Here is a 21,080-nt window from a genome sequence, read left to right as displayed (position 1 = left end):
GCAAAAAGTAAAAAACGGAGTCATGAATAAGTACCACCAAAATAAAGCTCTATTTGTGCGAACAAAATAATAAAAAATTCATTTGGGTACAGTGTAGCATGACCGCGCAATTCTTATTGAAATTGCGAGAGCGCTGAAAGCTTAAAATTGGTCCAGGAAGGAAGGGGGCGAAAGTGCCCAGTACTGATGTGGTTAATAAAGGTATAACAGCTTCTTGCTGAACATGTAATGCATATGTACTGTGGTAAAAGAGTGTCGGCTTTAACATCTATATACAAGGCTGTCGATAAGTGGTTATCACCAGTCCTCTTGTACTGGGCCCAGGCAGCAGGGTGAATATGATGCGGGCAGGAAAGGGGGTGATCAGTACGGCGGAGTGGCAATTGCTGGAACCAAGCCGCCTTGTGTCGGTCCCTGCAGCAGCTGAAAGCCAACTTTTCTTCTTCTACCTCCCACTGGCTTTCAGCTGCTGCAGGGAGAGACACACAGGGGATCAGTTCCAGTATTTGCCACCCTGTCATTCTGATCACCCCCTCTCCTGCTGACATCCAATTCTTCTGCTTGCAAAAGTGATCAGCCTATGTACCTTTTGTGCCAACCCCAATATATTTTATGGCTTAAATATACATTTTTTGGCTTCCCAACGCCTATTTAAAGTGGAGCTCCACCCAAAAGGGAAAGCTCCACGTGTTTGCATCCTTTCCTCCTCCACTGGCACATTTGGTACTTTTTTTGGGTGGGGGAAGCGGGTATCTGCGTTTGACAGGTACCCAATCCCACTTTCGGCTCAGTTCGCGGCAGCAAACAGAGTTGGGATTTCGCCCCCTCCTCCCGCAGCCATCTGGGACACTTCACAGGTCTCAGAAGACTGCAGCCTATTCAGGAAGCGCAGCACACTTCACGCAACACATCATTGCCCGTTTGCTTTACCCAAGATGCCGACGCCAGCACCCGATAGCCAACTGAAGAATCCGCTCGGGTGAGGACACCACTGGACCCCTGAACAGGCAAGTGTCCTTATATTAAAAAAAAGTCAGCAGCTACAGTATTTGTAGCTGCTGACTTTAAAAAATTTTTTGGGGGGGGGGGAGCCTGGAGCTCCGCTTTACGTTTAAACAAAGCTCATGAGCTCACAGAGGTTGTGGACTTGTGATTTAGATAATACTTATTAGCCAGAGTGCTGAAAAGTCATTTGTATCAGTTGACTTTTGTTGCAATAAGCACACAGAGCCCTGAAATCCATTTACTTCTAAGGATTTTCCCTGTCAATGCAACTCCTTAACAGGCAGTTTTGGATGATGCTTTGTTCTGATGCGGGCGGCTAATTGTTTTCTGATGCCGCTAACAATGGGCGCGTTAGAGCTTCAGGCGCTTTTCAAAGTGCAGTGCCTCCCTCTGCATTGTTTGAACAGCAGCCCTCTATTCACAGCCTCCCCCTTTCAGTCCTCGCTTTGATTATGTTTTCGCAGCCCGGCCATTTCCTATGTGAGGTGCTGTTGGGTGTCATTTCCCTCCCCGAGTGTTTGTCAGTTCATGGAAAGATTCTTTGAACTGCTATGCAGGCTGAAAGAATCAGAGAGCTTTGTCTGCGCTGGGATAGACGCCCAGAAAAACAAAGCACCAGAATAGTTCAGACTATGATATTCATCATGTGAGAATTTAGAACTATCAGCAAAGGATTGTGGTGTCCATGCAAGACCACATTCGCTGAATATTGGGTCACCTGCTTGTAGGCTGCAAGTTCTGGTGGTAATAAAAAAAAAAAAACTCACCTGGTGCTGCTACTTTAACCACTTGCCTTACTGGCCACTTTTACCCCACTGCTGCCCAGGCCAATATTCAGCTTTCAGCGCGATCACACTTTGAATTACAATTGTGCGGTCATGCAACACTGTACACACATCACATTATTATCATTTTTTCTGAGACCAAGCTTTCTTGTGGTTGTATTAAATCGCCACTGGGTTATTTTTTATTTGTTGCTAAAGAAATAGTAAAAAAAAAAAAAAAATTGAAAATAAAAAGGAAAACAAGGGGTTTCTTAGTTTTTGTGTTATAAAATTTAGCAAATAAATAATTTTTTCTACCTCACTGATGGGCGTTGGTGAGGCTGCACTGATCCATCATCAGGGCACTGATGATTAGTGCTCTGATTATCCGTGCAAATGTGTGCCCATCACAGAAGAGCTGGTTGTCAGCTTTCTTTTCCTCACAGTGACAGCACTGAGAAAAACTATTTTCTACTTCACTGATGGGCGCCGGTGAGGCTGCAACGATGGGCGCCGGTGAGGCTGCAACTATGGGCGCCGGTGAGGCTGCAACTATGGGCGCCGGTGAGGCTGCAACTATGGGCGCCGGTGAGGCTGCAACTATGGGCGCCGGTGAGGCTGCAACTATGGGCGCCGGTGAGGCTGCAACTATGGGCGCCGGTGAGGCTGCAACTATGGGCGCCGGTGAGGCTGCAACTATGGGCGCCGGTGAGGCTGCAACTATGGGCGCCGGTGAGGCTGCAACGATGGGCGCCGGTGAGGCTGCAACGATGGGCGCCGGTGAGGCTGCAACGATGGGCGCCAGTGAGGCTGCAACGATGGGCGCCAGTGAGGCTGCAACGATGGGCGCCAGTGAGGCTATAACGATTGATCAGGGCACTCATGATCAGTGCCCTGATTATCAGTTTAAATGTGTGCTGTCACGGGAGAGCTGGTTGTCAGCTTTTTCCTCACACAGTGATAGCACTGAGAAAAAAAATGTCTACTTCACTGATGGGCGCTGGGGAGGCCGCACCGATGGGCGCCGGGTGAGGCCGCGCCGATGGGCGCCGGGTGAGGCCGCGCCGATGGGCGCCGGGTGAGGCCGCACCGATCGATCATCAGGGCACTCGAGGGGTCAGTGGAGTGGAACTGTGCTGTCAGTCGAATCAATTGGTAATCTAGAAGCGCTGTTTTACCTTCCTGTAAAAAGGGGTCATAATTCTCTGGTGAGTGGCCACCCATCTCTTGAGCGCTAGTGGTGAAGAACTAGGAATCTGACCATCACAATTTGGTGTTGGGATTTATCATATATGGACTTTTAGCTTGCTATTTATTTGTATTTTCATTTTTGATTCACTGATCACTAGCGCCTCATCCTTTAATATAATTTTCTCAGTGCCTGTCAGATGGCCATCAGTGCAAATAAAAATGCCAATCAGTGTCCATCACAGATGCCAATCAATGACCATCAGTGCTGCCCAATGGTGCCACCTATTAAGTGCCCATCAGTGCCACCTAACTGTGCTCATCAGTGCCACCTAACAGTGTCGCATATCAGTGGTGAATATCAGTACAACCCCATAAGTGCAGCCTCATCACTACTCATCAGTGAAGGAGAAAACTTACTTATTTACAAAATTTTACAACAGAAACAGAAAAACTTTTTTATTTTTTCAAAAATTTCAGGTTATTTTTTTAAAATTGTTTAGCAAATAATAAAAAACTCAGTGGTGATCAAATACCACCAAAAGAAAGCTCTAAAAAAATTATGAAAATGTAATATATGTACAGTGTTGTATGACCGCGCAAGTGTCATTCAAAATGTGAGAGTGCTAAAAGCTGGTCTGGGCAGGAAGGTAGTGAAAGTGCTTGGTATTGAAGGGGTTAAACACAAACTAAATAAAGATTAGTGCTACATTAAGGAGTTGTAACGTGCACATGAAGTCAACTCGTTGATCAGATAACACTACACTGGGCTCGTGAGCAAAAACACCATATATTAATGTGAACAAAATTCAACATATATCTGAAATGTCCCATATAGATAATGAAAACCACTGTGTATATCAGTGACCGCTCATATATCTTCACAGTGTTTCTGGTGACCCACTACCTTCAGGTTTAACGCCTGCTCACCTCAGGTACCTGATCCCACTACAGAGTCTAATGAGCCCACTGAAGAAGCCCAATTAGAGGGCGTAACGCGTATGGGTGGGAGGAGCAGAAGACCATGACGTCACGTAGTAACTACCAGTGTCAGTCTGGTGAGCTGATGATTCTTACGCTAGTTATCCTGATTTTTTTGTGACCGTTTTTATTCCTTTTTGGTATATAATAAATGTGTGAAAACAGAGAGCACTATGTTTTTTTCACGCTTTGTTTTATGGTTCAATATGCTGATGACTGAGGAGTGAAGAGGGAAAGGTAGCAGCCATACCCCTGGGCGGGAAGAAAAGGAGTCCTTGCTGCACAGGCACATTAGACTCTGTAGTGGGTTCAGATATTTGAGGTGAGCAGGCGTTGCACCTGAAGGTGGTGGGTCACCAAAAGCACTGGGAAGATATATGAGCTGTCACTGTTATACACAGTTATTTTCACTATCTATATGGGACTATATGGGACTACAGAGTCAAATGTACTTTTGACCGATTCCTCCTAAGGGAGGTGCAGCAAGGACTGTTCTGTTAAACCGCTGTATGGTCTTGGCCACCGTGCTGCAGCTCAGTTTCAGGGTCTTGGCAATCTTCTTATAGCCTAGGCCATCTTTATGTAGAGCAACAATTCTTTTTTTCAGATCCTCAGAGTTCTTTGCCCTGAGGTGCCATGTTGAACTTCCAGTCACCAGTATGAGAGAGCGAGAGCAATAACACCAAATTTAATACACCTGCTCCCCATTCACACCTGAAACCTTGTAACACTAACGAGTCATATGACACCGGGGAGGGAAAAAGGCTAATTGGGCCCAATTTGGACATTTTCACTTAGGGGCGTACTCACTTTTGTTGCCAGCGGTTTAAACATTAATGGATGTGTGTTGAGTTATTTTGAGGGGAAAGCAAATTTATACTGTTATACAAGCTGTACACTCACTACTTTACATTGTAGCAAAGTGCCATTTCTTCAGTGTCGTCAAATGAAAAGATATAATAAAATATTTACAAAAATGTGAGGGTGTACTCACTTTTGTGAGATATTGTATATGCTATTTCAGACAGCAATTCTGAGCTCCAGAAAGCAGATGGTTGGGATCTGATGCCACAGACTGCACAGCATAGAGCAGAGGGCTGATTGTAATCTGAGACCTGAGTGGAGGAGATGACAGGCCCCCCTACACAGTCTTATAGAGAAACATGCACAGCTGAGGCTGTCCATCAACCAGTTGTGTGCTGGGGGGGACAGACTCCGGGGATTGTCTAGTGTCAGTATAGGCTGCCAGAAGTGACTCCTGCAGATAGCAGAGGGAGGAGAGAGGAGACAGAAATCACACCAGGTGCTTTGGATTGAGGCTAGTGCACACTATAGAAGGATATGCTTGGTTTATTTTTCATTTCAGAGATCTCCAACCACTTTAACCACTTCCTGCCCAAGGACGTCACATGATGTCTGACTTTCAGTGGGAATATCTGAATGATGCCTGCAGCTACAGCCTTGTTTTCAGCCGGCGATTCTGTGCACCATAAGAATGATCATAGCGGCAGTTCCGCCGCTTGATCGTTCTTACAGGCGACAGGAGGGGACGTCCCCCCTCCCACTACCATCCGGTGCTTCTCCGAGCTCTCCCGTGCCATCAGGGACCCGAACAAAGAATCATCCACCGCCAGATGGCGACCATAGAGATTTCCAATGACCAGATGGTCACTAGTCATCTCTATGACCATCGGAGGCCCGGGCTCAACGTTATGACGTCACGTCCGGGCCGCGGATGTAAACAAAGCTGTGATGGCGGCTGGTAAGCATGAGATTTTGCATTTTTTTTTCTCGATCTCATGCTTTCCAGCCTGGAGGAGATATGTGGGTGTCTTATTGACCTCGCATCTCTCCATAAAGAGGACCTGTCACAAACGATTGCTATTACAAGGGATGTTTACATTCCTTGTAATAGGAATAAAAGTTATCAAAAAATAAATAAAAATAAAGTAAAAAAAATAAAATTTAAAACGCCCCTGTCCCCGGTAGCTCCCACTCAGAAGCGAACGCACATGTCAGTCCCACCCACATATGTTAAAGAGGAAGTAAAGGTACTTTTTTTTTTTTTTTTTAATGCAACCTGCAAGGCAAAGGCATAATGAGCTAGTATGCATAGCATACTAGCTCATTATGAATAACTTACCTGAGAACGAAGCCCCCAAAGCAGTCCTCCTTCTTCATCTTCACCGCTGCCATGTATCCTGGAGTGATTTCCGGGTCTCGCTGTTCCGGGGCTGTGATTCGCCAGAGCCGCGATGACGTCACTCCCGCGCATGCGCACGGGAGCCGACATGAGCGGCATATCGCCGTGATCTGCGGCGTGCTCTGTGCGCCTGCGTGCCGCTGTCTATATTTTTGTAAATATCTCCTAAACCGTATAGGTTTAGGAGATATTTATTGGACCTACAGGTAAGCCTTATTCTAGGCTTACCTTTAGGTCAAAGTGGTTTGTAAGGGTTTACAACCACTTTAATGCCATTCAAACCACACATGTGAGGTATCGCCGCATGCGTTAGAGCAACAATTCTAGCACTAGACCTCCTCTAACTCTAAACCCGTAACAAAAAAAAAAATTAAAGCGTCGGCTATGGAGATTTTTAAGTACTGAAGTTTGAAATCACTCCATTAGTGTGCGCAATTTTAAATCTTGACATGTGGGGTATCTATTTACTCGGTGTAACATCATCTTTCACATTATACAAAAACATTGGGCTAACTTTACTGTGTTATTTTTTAAATCATGAAACACGTTTTTTCCCCCCCAAAAAAACACGTTTGAAAAATTGTTGCGCAAATACAGTGCGAGATAAAAAGTTGCAACGACAACCATTTTATTCCCTAGGGTGTCTGCTAAAAATATATATATATATATATATTTATATATTGTTTAGGGGTTCTGAGTAATTTTCTAGCAAAAAATAAATAAAATATGTGGATTTTTACACGTAGGAGAGAAGTGCCAGAATAGGCCCCGTATGGAAGTGGTTAAAGTGAAAGCCTGACCTATGTCTCCGGATATCTTAAGCACATGTTCTAGCTGCTGCCTATACACCTGCAATAAGAAAAAAAAGGTGAAAGTTAATATGTTACCATTAGGTGGAGGGGTGTTTTGGTGGGTCCCTTAGCAGATATCTTTTCCCAGAGTCCCCGTCGTACATATCGGATGGTGGTTCCTGCAATGTGAAACTCTCCAGGCAGTTCAATTTTCCAGTCACTGTTGATGGATTTCTTAATGGAATCTTTCAGAGCTGAACAAGTTAAGCATAAAAAAAAAAAAAAAAAAAAAAACACACATAGTCAGTTGCCAGCCCGACCAGTCCTGATTTTGGGGCAGAGCAGGCCAACACCCATTTTGTTTAGGGCAATGGCCAATATTTTCCATGGTTTAGTGCGACAATAACAGTTTGTGCTCTATACGAATCCCCCCCGACTTCCCTAAGCCTGCGCCTATTTCTCATTAATTCGCTCTGCTAGGCGTTCTACAGTGTTCTCTCTCCTATTCCCGCATTCTTCTTTCTCATTTTGCAGTTTTTCCACAAAGTCGCTGCCAAATCCTCAACCTTTTTTCTGCTACCTATAGCCCCGTGTGCTGCTAACTCTCCCATCCAAGAGCTGAAATGGCTACAAGCATCAAATTACTTTCTTATATCCTTGACTTGTTCCTCAGCAAACATTCTATTTTCCTTGGCTTCTGCAGGTACAGGAGTCCATGAGCCGATTATTGCCGGTGCCCGCACACATGTTGGCGTGGGATGCGATATTATGATTTAAGGGACTTTTTTCCCTTCTTCATCAGAAAAAAAAAACCTAGAAAGTGTCTTTATATTATGAATGTGGGTCAGATCTCACTTTCTCGGCATACAACACATTCTTTTAATATTCAAAACACACGTTGGCTGTATAGGTTGAACTTGGCTTCTACTGTCTGGAATGGGAGGCTGATCTGTTCTCTCAAGTTACATGGATAACTTTTTTGGAGTTCAAAGTAAACAAAAGACAAACTCCTTGGTTTTTGGGATTTGTGGTGGAAGTGAGCACATGTAAATACACCGGTTTTCAGAAAGCAATGCTGAATTTCATCAACATTTGGCTTCCTTTAACTTAACCCGGACTGGTTAGACTCTCTAGCCTTACTCCATAATAGTCATGGCGGCTTTCATTATCTTGCACAGATGATGATTAACAAGCCTGAAAGAGATGAGCTAACCGAAACCAATGGCTCTCTATCAGTGGTTCTCAACCACCGAGCTGAGGCCCCTCTCTCCTGATCATCCAGCCAGCTGAAGATCACCCAACCTGCCACAGTGCCTTTCATAGTGGCCCCATCTGCCTGAAAGTGCTCAGCCTCCAGTGCTCCCCAACCTCTCATTGTCTTTCACAGTGCCCCTCAGCCTGCTGCAGCGCCTCCAGCTCTCCATAATGCCCCTAACCTCCAACAGTGCCTCCTCAAGAAGACTCATTCCCCTACAGGACCACCAAGTTTGCTGTAGAGTACCTAACCCACCCACAATCCCCACAGTGTCACCCAGACTTCCATAGTGCCTCCAGCTCTCCAAAGTGAGCCCAACCTAAAACAGTGTCTCACAGTGCTTCCCAGCCTCCTCCCGAAACCTCATTCCCCTACAGGACCACCAATTCTGCTGCAGAGTACCCTAACCCACTCCGCAGCCCCAACAGTGTCACCCAGACTTCCACAGTGCCCTTCAGCTTGCTGCAGGGCCCCCAGCTCTCCATAGTGCCCCCAACCTCCAAAAGTGCCCCACAGTGCTCCCCAGCTTCCCCCAGAAACCTCATTCCCCTACAGGGCCACCAAGTCTGCTGCTGAGTCCACCTAACCCACTCCACAACCCAATAGTTTAACCCAGGCTTCCAGAGTATCTCACCGGCCTGCTGCAGAGTGCCAGCCTTCCACAGTGCTTCAACCCCCCCCTCCCCCTGCTGCAGAGCCTCCAGCTCTCCATAATACCCCCAATCTCCAACAGTGCCCCACAGCCTCCTCCAGAAACTGGGTTACCTTGCAAGGCCACCAAGTCTGCTGCAGAGTCCCCTAATCCCCTCCACAATGACACCCGTCTGAATGTCCCAACCTCCAGTGCCCCTAACCTCCAACAGTGTAACCCAACCTTCCAGAGTGTCTCCCTGGCCTGCTGCAAAGCCAACAGATCTCCAATCTCCAACAGTGCCCCATAGCGCCCTTGAGCCACCAAGTCTGCTGAACAGTCCCCTAACCCACTCCACAACCCCCCAAGTGACACCCAGTGTCTCTCCAACCTCCCAAAGTGCCACCCAGCCTGCTACAGAGCCTTCACCTCTCCATAGTGCCCTAACCTCCAACAGGGCCATACAGTGCTGCCCAGCTCCCCCTCTAGAAATCTCACCCCTACCCCCCCTACAGGGCCACCAAGTCTGCTGCAGATTCCCCTAACCCCCACCCCCCAATGGGGGCACAGACAGCAACAAAAAATAAATATATTATACGCTAGTTTACAATGGTTATCTAGACCAGTGTTTCTCAGCTCCAGTCCTCAAAGTGCCCCAACAGGTCATGTTTTCAGGATTTCCCTCAGATGATGAAAATATGACCTACTGGGGGGACCTTGAAACACTAGAAACACTAATCTAGACCAGCGATTCTCAAGTCTACCTAAAAAGGTTTTACACGTTTACCCAGAAAGCTGTGCGCCGGCTTATCCTCTACTACCCGGATCCTCCTGGCCCCTGCAGGGATGACAGCAGCCTCAATGTAACCTGTAAAGAGAGGGAAAGTTGTGAGCAGTCACGGTAAAGACGTGAGAACATTTTACGAGACAATAGAGGAATGTGGAGAGAGCAGAGTACACAAGAAGATGCAACAAGACTATACGCACACAAGACCATAAACAGACCATGTACATAGACACTGGGATGCTGTGCAATGTAGACGACACAAGAGCAAACAACGTGTGTAACAAGACAACACAAATGTCTGACATGGATAATGGGCCTCATTCATCAAGTGGGTCGAAAAGAAGGACCGTCTTTGTGTTCCTTGATTCTTCTCTTCTATTTTACACATATGCTAGCAAATGACAGCTAAAAGGCCGGCAGGTGGTTATTGTCATCATAGGTCCTAACCACTTCAGCCCCAGAAGGTTTTACCCCCTTAATGATCAGGGCATTTTTTTGCAATATGGCACTGCGTTACTTTAACGGACAATTGAGCGTTTGTTGATGTCTTTTTTTCACCACAAATAGAGCTTGCTTTTGGTGGTATTTTATCACCTCTGTGGTTTTTATTTTTTGTGTTAAACAAAAAAAAAAAAAGACCTACAATATTTTTTACTTTCTGCTATAAAACATATCCAATATAAAAAAAAAACTTAAAAAAATCGAATTTCTTCATCAGTTTAGATCAATATGTATTCTGCTACATTGTGTTGGTAAAAAAAAAAAAAAAAAAAAATCCCAATAAGTGTATAATTATATATTTTTTTACCAACATAATGTATCAGAATACATATTGATCTAAACTGATGAAGAAATTCGATTTTTTTAATTTTTTTTTTTTATATTGGATATGTTTTATAGCAGAAAGTAAAAAATATTGTTTGTTTTTTATTTATTTATTTATTTATTTTTTTCAAAATTGTGGCTTCTGGCTGATCAGCTGCTAATTTTATATGATGGTTTTGATGAAATTGTATTAATAAACTTTTGTACTCTTTAGTGCAGGGACATGCGGTGAGGCGAGTGGCTGGTGGCCGGCTAAACACGTAATCTGTAACGAATTTTAAAGCGTCGCCTATGGAGATTTTTTAAGTACTGAAGTTTGGCACCATTCCACAAGTGTGCGTGATTTTAACCACTTAAGGACCGCCGTATTGCCATTGTACGTCATCGCAATGGCACAGGCAGGCACAAGCACCTACATGTACGTGCCTGCCTTCCAGCGGGTGGGGGGTCCGATCGGAGGACCCCCTCCCGCTGGATACGGCGGTCCGGTTCGCTGCAGGAGCGATCTGTGATGAGGGGATGGCCGTTGGTTTCTGGCCACCCCCTCTCGATCGCTCCTGGCCAATGAGAAGCTTCCTCCCACTGTGTATTGTTTACACAGGAAGGATGAAGTGATGTCATTCTCCTCGGGGCGGTCTTTTTTACCGGACTACGAGGAGAAGACAGAAAGTAAGTGTCCACCAACACTACACTGACATGTAGGTACACACAGGCACACAAAATTGTTAGCGGGATCAGCCCAGATACCTGCTAGCACCTGCGTTTTTCCCCTCTGCCCAGCCCACCCAAGTGCAGTATCGATCGATCGCTGTCACTTACAAAACACTAAACACATAACTGCAGCGATCGCAGAGTCAGGCCTGATCCCTGCGATCGCTAACAGTTATATTGGTAGCATTTTATATTTAAATCCGGAAGGCGGTGCTTGGTTTTCGGGGCCCGTACGTGGCTAGGCTCCCAAAAAGTCCCCCACATGTGGTATCCCCGTACTCGGGAGAAGCAGCAGAATTTATTTTGGGGTGTAATTTGACTTATGCCCATAGCATGTGTGAGAAATATATCATTTCGTGACAACTTTGTGCAAAAAAAAAAAAAAAAAAATTGTAAAATTCCTGCAACTTGTGGCAAAATATAAAATATTTCATGGACTCAACATGCCTCTCAGTAAATAGCTTGGGTGTCTACTTTCCAAAATGGGGTCATTTGGGGGGGTTTTGTGTTATTTTGGCATTTTATGGCCTTCGAAACTGTGATAGGTAGTGAGGAGTGAAATCAAAAATTTGCACCCTTAGAAACCCTGAAGGCAGTGATTGGTTTTCGGGGTGCCGTACGCAGCTAGACTCCAAAAAAGTCCCACATATGTGGTATCCTCGTACTCAGGAGAAGCAGCAGAATATATTTTGGGGTGCAATTCCACATATAACTATGGCATGTGTGAGCAATATATCATTTAGTGACAACTTTTTGTAAACTTTTTTTTTTTTTTTTGTGTCATTATTCAATCACTTGGGACAAAAAAAAAAATATTCAATGGACTCAACATGCCCCTCAGCAATTTCCTTGGGGTGTCTACTTTCCAAAATGGGGTCATTTGGGGGGGTTTGTACTGCCCTGCCATTTTAGCACCTCAAGAAATTAGATAGGCAGTTGTAAATTAAAAGCTGTGTAAATTCCAGAAAATGTACTCTAGTTTGTAGACGCTATAACTTTTGCGCAAACCAATAAATATACGCTTATTGACATTGTTTTTTACTAAAGACATGTGGCTGAATAAATTTTGCCCTAAATGTTTGACTAAAATTGAGTTTATTCGATTTTTCTTATAACAAAAAGTAGAAAATATCATTTTTTTCTCAAAATTTTCGGTCTTTTTCCATTTATATCACAAAAAATAAAAATTGCAGAGGCAATCAAATATCATCAAAAGAAAGCTCTATTTGTGGGAAGAAAAGGACGCAAATTTCGTTTGGGTACAACATTGCATGACCGCGCAATTACCAGTTAAAGCAGTGCAGTGCGAAATTGTAAAAAGACCTCTGGTCCTTAGGGTGTTTATTGGTCCGGGGCTGAAGTGGTTAAAGTGTTACATGTTGGGTATTTACTTGTGTTATTTTTTAGTGTTTTTTTTATTTTTCTTTATAGTCATGAAACTTTTTCTGTAAAAAAAAAAAAAAACACATAAAAAGTTGCAACTACCACCATTTTATTCCCTAGGGTGTCTGCTAAAACAATATATTTAATGTTTGGTGGTTCTGAGCAATTTTCTAGCCAAAAAATTATGGATTATTACATGCAGGAGAGAAGTGTCAGAATTGGTCTGGGTGGCAAGAGGTTATTCACCATAAGTAATATGCAAATAAATATTATATATATTGTTTTTAAGGTAATTTACTATATTTTCAAAATCTGTACACAAGTAGGTGGCTTAATGGACAAATTACTGAAGTTTGAAGTTATAACTTCAAACCAATAATTTCATAGTAAATAAATTATTATAACACATAGCATAATAATATATGATTTAGCTTGATAAGAACAGCACCTTTTCAGCAGCAGATTCTCATTCTCTTTCTTAACTGTGTGAAAAAAACATGGGAATGTGGGTAAATCTTCTAAACATAAACACGTTACTTCCTTATAGTTAAGAGGGCTGGGCTGGAAGGGAGCATGCCCCAGCGCGGCTCTTGCATGCACAGTGCACGCCCGGTTGTGAAGCCACAGCCAGGCGCCCACGCGTGCAATGCTGGCGCTGCAGAGAGGAGAGGGAGAGGAGTGAGGCACCGGGCGGCCGAATCGCTGGACCGTAGGACAGGTGAGTGTCCATTTATTAAAAGTCAGTAGCTACACATTTTGTAGCTGCTGACTTTTAAATGGGTGGAACTCCGCTTTAAACTGCCTGCTCTGTATGTAGCTTCTACAAGGCTGTGCAAGCAGCCCCATATTTCCGGAACCAGAGGTTGCCAGTGGTGGGGTAGGACTTAAGCTACCAATCCCCCAAATTTGGGGTCTCTGTGACCTTAGGTCGCCGTGCTACAACCCTCGATTTTTTTTTTTTTTTAATGTTCATGGCAGGTGAGGCTCTGTCCCACTTGCCTCCCCTGACTGTATGCCCCTGATTTAGTGTGTAAGTGCCTTAAAGGTCCCTAATCTCAATTCTACACTACTCTATATATGGGATGTGACACCCAGCAAGCTAAGGCTTACAGAACAATCCTTAGATGTCGTGGTTGCCACGTTTTTCCCCTTTATTTTCACCTGGGGATATGGCCAGTAAAGAACTTCCTATCTTAGGAACCCTTGGACAGCAGCATTGTCAATCGGGGGGGGGGGGGGGGGGGGAATAGCGTTAGATGGACTAGCAGATTTAGATGGACTAGACCAGTGATGGCGAACCTTGGCACCCCAGATGTTTTGGAACTACATTTCCCATGATGCACCACTACACTGCAGAGTGCCTGAGCATCGTGGGAAATGTAGTTCCAAAACATCTTGGGTGCCAAGGTTCGCCATCACTGGACTAGACCATGGGGTGCTCAACCTCTGGCCCTCCAGCTGTTGCGGAACTACAAGTGCCATCACGCCTCTACTTTTGGGAGTCATGCTTGTAACTGCCAGCCTTGCAATGCCTCATGGGACTTGTAGTTCCGCAACAGCTGAGGGGCCACAGGTTGAGCACCCCATGAACTTAAACTGAAACCAAACTCCATAAAGGTTTTACATAAATAAATAAAAGCTGACAATTGTACGCACCCCTGTCAGTGGTAAATGTTGTGTTCCAACTCTTTAAACTGTCACTTTTGCTGGATATCTTAGTCTGTTAACCACTTGCTTACTGGGGCACTTACACCCCCTTCCTGCCTAGGCCAATTTTCAGCTTTCAGCGTTGTCACACTTTGACAATTGCACAGTCATGTAAAGAAAGCTGTAACCAAATTAATTTGTATCATATTTTTTTTTTACACAAATGTAGCTTTCTTTTGGTGGCATTTCATCAATAATGGGGTTTTTATTTATTGCTAAACAAAAAGGACCGAAAATTTTGAACAAAACATTTTTCATAGTTTGTTATAAAAGTTTGCAAACAGGTAGTTTTTTTCCTCCTTAATTGATGAGGCTGCACTGGTAGGTGACACTGATAGGCAGCGCTGATGGGCACTGAAGAGACTACACTGATAGGTGGCACTGATAGGTGACACTTATGGGCAGCACTGATAGGTGGCGTTGATAGGTACTGGTAGGCGACACTCATGGGCACTGATGAGACTACACTGATAGGTGGCACTGATGGGCACTGGTAGGTGAAACTGATGGGCAGCACTGATAAGGAGGCACTGATGGGCAATGATACGTGGCACCGGTAGGTCTGTCGTGTGCGTGACTGATGTCCTGTTTACTCCAGATAGCAATCAGCCTTTTTTTAACTACTCACGCTACCAGCGTGAGTAAAAAGAAAAAGCCAGTTACCGGCTCCGTTTACATGAACAGATCAGCTGTCATTGGCTGACAGATGATCACATGGTAAAGGGCCCGGGATCAGCCCCTTACTCCGATCTGTGATCAGCCGAGTCTCATAGACTCTCTGATCACAGAGCGAGGTGCGTAGGGATCACATGCACTTGAGGACATCCATGGACACCCTCCCGGAAATTTATGCCCACGCTGTAGCCATCTTTCAGCTATAGCGCGGGTGGCAAGAGGTTAAAGGAAGTTGAAAAATAACAGATCTACTGGCCAGATCACCAGGTGAAAACATAGGAAAAAATAAAAAAGATTAAAAAAAATCAATAAAAAAAAAATTTAAAAAAAATTAAAAAAAAGAACACAAATGCAGCCACCACTTCTAATAATTGGTAAACTGTGATAGAATAGATTGATTCTAGGTTTAATATCACTTTCAGCTGGACATGCACGGTCATGCCCCGTGCACATGAGCAGATTTTCAGTCAGAAAAAACGTGGATGTTTTTTTCCCCGACAGAATTCCGTTCAAGCTTGGCTTGCATACACACGAGACACACAAAAGTTCGCTGAACTTTCGACCACCAAGAACGTGGTGAAGTACGACGAGCCGAGAAAATGAAGTTCAATGCTTCCGAGCACGCGTCGAATTGTAGGAATTTTGCACGTCAGGATTGCTACAGACGATACGAATTTCCGATCAGAACGTTTTCCGACAGAAAAATTAAGAACATGCTCTCAATCTTTTGCTGGCGGAAATTCGGCCAGCAAAAGTCTGATGGAGCCTACACACGGTTGCATTTTCCCACCGAAAGCTCTCATCGGTCTTGCGCTGGCCGAATTTCTGATCGAGTGTACGGGGCATCAGAGTATCTGAAAATTCCAGATAAACCAGGCAAAATTTGCTTCACAGGTGAACAGCAAATCGAAGGAGCGGGGTGGAAATTGTTTTTTGGCTGAACAGCTACTGCATCCAATCAGATGCAGCCGCTGTTCAGGAAATGTGACAGCTGGAGAGTTAAAAATACAAAATACAAAAGCCACTTCCCTTAGCGCTGTATAGGGTTGGATGGAGGAATCTGCTACATTTTTGGGGGCTGAAAAAATAAAGTTTAAGGCCAGCTTTATTCCAAACACTTTGATTAATGAGTTCTGATAAGGAATTGAGCTGTATGAAGCGCTGACCTACATTTTCTAGATTGGCCTGGGAACATGACAGATGGAAATCATTGGCTGCGGTGAGAAACAGCTGTATATTAACTTCTCCCCAGAGCCTTCAATAAACATTATTTTGTTCAAAGACCAGTAAGCAAAGAAACATGAAATGTATAAGTAGTCAGCGCTCGTTGTAGAAGATATAAAAATATCAAGATCACAAACACAATGGGGTGTATTTCTTAATAAAGGCGAACAGGCTGCTCTCTTTGCAAGGGAATTTTCCCGTAGCTTAGTGAATGGGGAGAAAATAAAACCGTATTAAACTCTGAAGGAAACATTTATTCTATTGCAACTTCCCAATTCTTAGCCCCTGTACACACGGTCGGACATTGTGCCAACCAAATCCGTTGGATTTTGTCCGACGGATTGTGTCCGAAACTGTTGCATACACACGGTCGGATCAAGTTGTCGGAAAATCCGATCGTTCAGAACGTGATGACGTTATTTCGTTACGATGGGACTACGTTCAGGCTAGTAGCCAATAGCTTTGATGTAGGAATTTGATCTGAGCATGCGTGGCACTTTGTCCGATCGGAATTCTCTATACATGATCGGACAAGGTTCGATCGGACCAGTTTGTCAGAAAATATTTCCAACAAGTTGGAAAATTGGGTCCGACTGATATTCCGACGGAAAAAGTCCGATACATATCACACACAGTCGGATTATCCGACAAAACGGTCCGACAGGACACATTCCGTCGGAATCTCCGACCGTGTGTACAAGGGCTTAGATATGATGGCTGCATTTGTTTTCTTTCTTTAATTTTCATCTGGTGGTCCAGCCAGCAAGTCTTTTTTATATTTCACAAGATCAAGCTCTTCAGCAGAATGTATCAGTTTACACGGATGGGACAAACCACTTAACGCTGGCAGGGGTGGTAGCAATGTTCAGCTTTTATTTATTCATGTAAAACTTTTATCCCAAAAGGAAAAAAAAACCTGTTTTCTGTAACTGATTATACAGTGTTCTCTGGAGTTTGGCTTCTACAGTGGGTGAAATAATTATTTGATCCCCTGCAGATTTTGTAAGTTTGCCCAGTTACAAAGAAATGAAGGGTCTATAATTGTTATCATAGGTGTATTTTAAACGATAGAGACAGAATATCAAGCAAAAATCCAGAAAAAACACATTATACAAATGTTCTAAATTGAGTTGCAGTTAAGTGAGGAAAATAAGTATTTGATCCTCAAGCGAAAACGTGACTTAGTACTTGGTGGAGAAACCCTTGTTGGCAAGCACAGAGGTCAGACGTTTCTTGTGGTTGGTAACCAGGTTTTCACACATCTCAGGAGGGATTTTGGTCCACTCTTCTTTACAGATCTTCTCTAAATCTTTAAGGTTTCTTGGCTGTCCCTTGGCGACTCGAAGTTTCCACTCCCTCCATAAATTTTCTATAGGATTAAGGTCTGGAGACTGGCTAGGCCACTCCATGACCTTAATGTGCTTTTCTTGAGCCACTCCTTTGTTGCCTTGGTGGTATGTTTTGAGTAATTTTCATGCTGGAAGACCCATCCATGACCCATCTTCAGTGTTCTGGCTGAGAGAAGAAGGTTCTCACCGAAGATTTTACAATACATGGTCCCGTCCATTGGCCCCTCAATGCAGCAAAGTTGGTACATTTAGCAGAGAAACAGCCCCAAATCATAATGTTTCTACCTCCGTGCTTGACTGTAGGGATGGTGTTCTTAAGGTCATAGTTAGCATTTTTCTTCCTCCAAACATGGCGAGTCGAGTTAATGCCAAAGAGCTCAAGGTTGGTCTCATCTGACCACATCACTTTCTCCCAATTCTTCTCTGAATCGTTTAGATGTTATTTGGCAAACTTCAGACGGGCCTGTACATGTGCCTTCTTGAGGAGGGGGACTCGCCATGTTTGAAGGAAGAAAAATGTTTCTCTGCTAAAGGTACAGACCGACTTTGCCACATTGAGGGGCCAATGGATGGGGCCATGTATTGTAAAATCTTGTATGAGAACCTTCTTCCCTCAGCCAGAACACTGAAGATGGGTCATGGATGGGTCTGCCAGCATGACAATGACTCAAAACATACCACCAAGGCAACAAAGGAGTGGCTCAAGAAGAAGCACATTAAGGTCATGGAGTGGCCAAACCAGTCTCCAGATCTTAATCCTATAGAAAATTTATGGATGGAGCTGAAACTTTGAGTTGCCAAGGGACAGCCTAGAAACCTTAAGGATTTAGATAAGAGCTGTAAAGAAGAGTGGACCAAAATCCCTCCTGAGATGTGTGAAAACCTGGTCACCAACTTCAAGAAACGTCTGACCTCTGTGCTTGCCAACAAGGGTTTCTCCACCAAGTACTAAGTCATATTTTGCTTGGGGATCAAATACTTATTTTACCCACTGAACTGCAACTCGATTATAACATTTGTATCATGTGTTTTTTCTGGATTTTTGGTTGATATTCTGTTTCTACCATTTAAAATACACCTATGATAACAATTATAGACCCTTCATTTCTTTGCAAGTGGGCAAACTTAAAAAAAATCTTCAGGGGATCAAATAATTATTTCCCCCACTTTTATTTTTTTTAATGTATCTAAATCTGCTAATATATTTAACACTGCCCTCCTCAAAGACTGACAAAGCTGCTGTGCTTCCTGTTGTCATTCCTCCAGAGTTGTGTCTCACTAATACAGGTGGTTTGTAACTGGTCAGATCACCAGGAGAAAACAGAGGAGAAGAAGCCTAAAAAAGGAAAATAATGCAGCCACCACATCTAATGATTAGCAAGCTGCAATATATTACATTTTTGTTTTTGGATTTAATACCGCTTTATTAAAAAAAAATCCCATGTAAGTATTCACAGCCTTTATATAAATGGTTGTATTCCGTGCTTAGGTATAGGCTAGGCTGCTGCCTCCCCTGGAGTGCTTCAATTGAATCTCCCATGGCATAAAACCAGGTAATTACATACAGGATATCCTGGGGTTCACTATGGAAGAGGTGATTACTGCAACCCTATCTAGTGGATGCGATTCACCTCCCGGAGGGGCAGAAGGATCCGGATACCCCGGTGTCTGCTGAGCCAAGGAGGAGGTAATTGTTCTGGGTACAGCCAGTACACTCACTACATGCATTTTACCCCTGTAGGGGTGCTAGGATTTGGTGAGTGGGGAACTGAAGGGGAGCACGGAAGTCACTTGGTTTACTGCACATCTATGGCTAAACCTAGGCACAAGTCACTTTGAACACGCAAAAGTCAAATTTTGCACTATTTGAGACCTGAACTGTATAATTGATTTTTACTTCTTTCAATTTTTTATACTTTTTTCACTGGACCTCAACCTCATTTATTTCTATGATAAATTCTTTTTTTGTATCATATATTATTTTGCACATTTACTAGATATTATATATTTTTGGGCGGCACAGTGGTGTAGTGGTTAGCACTCTCATCTAGCAGTAAAAAGGGTCGCTGGTTCTAATCCCAACCATGACACTACCTGCCTGGAGTTTGCATGTTCTCCCTGTGCCTGCGTGGGTTTCCTCCGGGTACTCCGGTTTCCTCCCACGCTCCAAAGACATGCAGGTAGGTTAATTGGCTTCTGTCCAAAATTGGCCCTAGTATAATGAATGGGGACCTTGGATTGTGGGCTCCTTGAGGGTAGGGACTGATGTGAGTGTGCAATGTACAGGGATAGGGACAATTGTAGACACTCACTCAGGTTGAACTGGATGGACTGGTGTCTTTATTCAACCCAACTATGTAACTATATATATTGTTTGGGATGAATTATCTAGGATGAAATTTGATTGCCTTTGTTGATTTGATGAGATTCATTTCACATTTACTTTGGTATTTGGTGTTGGACACATGGTAGTAACCAGCACAATTAACAGAGCATTAGTAAGACTATTTGATATAGGTCATAGGGTGAGAACACCTTCTATGACATCTACCTCATTGGGAAATCACTCACCATTCATCTGAAAAGAGTGACCTACTTGGAGACTCACCCTTCAGGTGACGGAAGTAATTATCACCCATCTATTGCATATTCACCTGGGAGCAGTGACTCACTGTAGAATATCACTCTTTAGGTGAAGGACAGCTCCTCCCACACCCCTACATATACACAATCTTCATTCACAGACTTTGCCATGCCACTCAAAATTGAGCTCAAGTACATCTGTTTCCACTGATCATCCTTGAGATGTTTCTACAACTTAATTGGAGTCCTCCTCTGGTAAATTCAGCTGACTGGACAGGATTTGGAAAGGCACACACCCGTCTATATAAGGTCCCACAGTTTGGGGTATATGTCAGAGCACAAACCAAGCCATGAAGTCCAACGAATTGTCTGGAGACCTCCGAGACAGGATTGTATGGAGGCACAGATCTGGGGAAGAGTACAGAAAAATTTCTGCAGGTCCCAATGAGCACAGTGGTCTCCTTCATCCGTAAATAGAAAAAGTTTGGAACCACCAGGACTCTTCCTAGGGCAGGCCCCCCTGCCAAACTGAGTGATCGGTGGAGAAGGGCCTTAGTCGGAGGTAATCAAGAACCTGGTGGTCACTCTGACAGATCTCCAGTTTCTCTGTGGAGAGAGGAGAACCTCCCAGAACAACAACCATCTCTGCAGCACCCCACCAATCAGGCCTGTATGGTAGAGTGGCCAGACAGGAGCCACTCCTCAGTAAAAGTCACATGACAGCCTGCCTGGAGTTTGCCAAAAAGGTACCCGAAGGGCACACAGACCACGAGAAACAAAATTCTCTGGTCTGATGAAACAAAGATTGAACTCTTTGGCCTGATTGGCAAGCGTCATATCTGGAGGAAACCAGACATTGCTGATCACCTGGGCAATACCATCTCTACTGTGAAGCATGGTGGTGGCAGCATCATGCTGTGGGGACGCTTTTCAGCGGCAGGAACTGGGAGACTATTTGGGATTGAAGGAAAGATGAATGCAGCAATGTACAGAGACAACCTTGAAGAAAACCTGCTCC

General features: G+C 44.1%; 1 protein-coding gene across 1 annotated transcript in view; it reads right to left on the bottom strand.

Annotated features, from left to right (window-relative positions):
- The window catches only part of LOC143964450 (A disintegrin and metalloproteinase with thrombospondin motifs 17-like), a 435,585-nt gene that overhangs the window by 74,848 nt on the left and 339,657 nt on the right, over positions 1–21,080 (bottom strand). Inside the window, exons 17-18 of the mRNA XM_077474178.1 lie at positions 9,606–9,686; positions 7,029–7,186 (exon numbers count right to left, since the gene is read on the bottom strand). Coding sequence (XP_077330304.1) covers positions 7,029–7,186; positions 9,606–9,686 — 239 coding nt within the window. The remainder of the gene's footprint in view (positions 1–7,028; positions 7,187–9,605; positions 9,687–21,080) is intronic.

Source organism: Lithobates pipiens, unplaced genomic scaffold (assembly GCF_037356315.1).
Source record: "Lithobates pipiens isolate NorthernLeopardFrog02 unplaced genomic scaffold, aLitPip1_a1.2 Scaffold_8, whole genome shotgun sequence".
Classification (NCBI taxonomy): domain Eukaryota; kingdom Metazoa; phylum Chordata; class Amphibia; order Anura; family Ranidae; genus Lithobates; species Lithobates pipiens.
The sequence above is the reverse complement of the archived record's forward strand: the minus strand, read 5'-3'. Positions and strand labels throughout refer to the sequence as shown.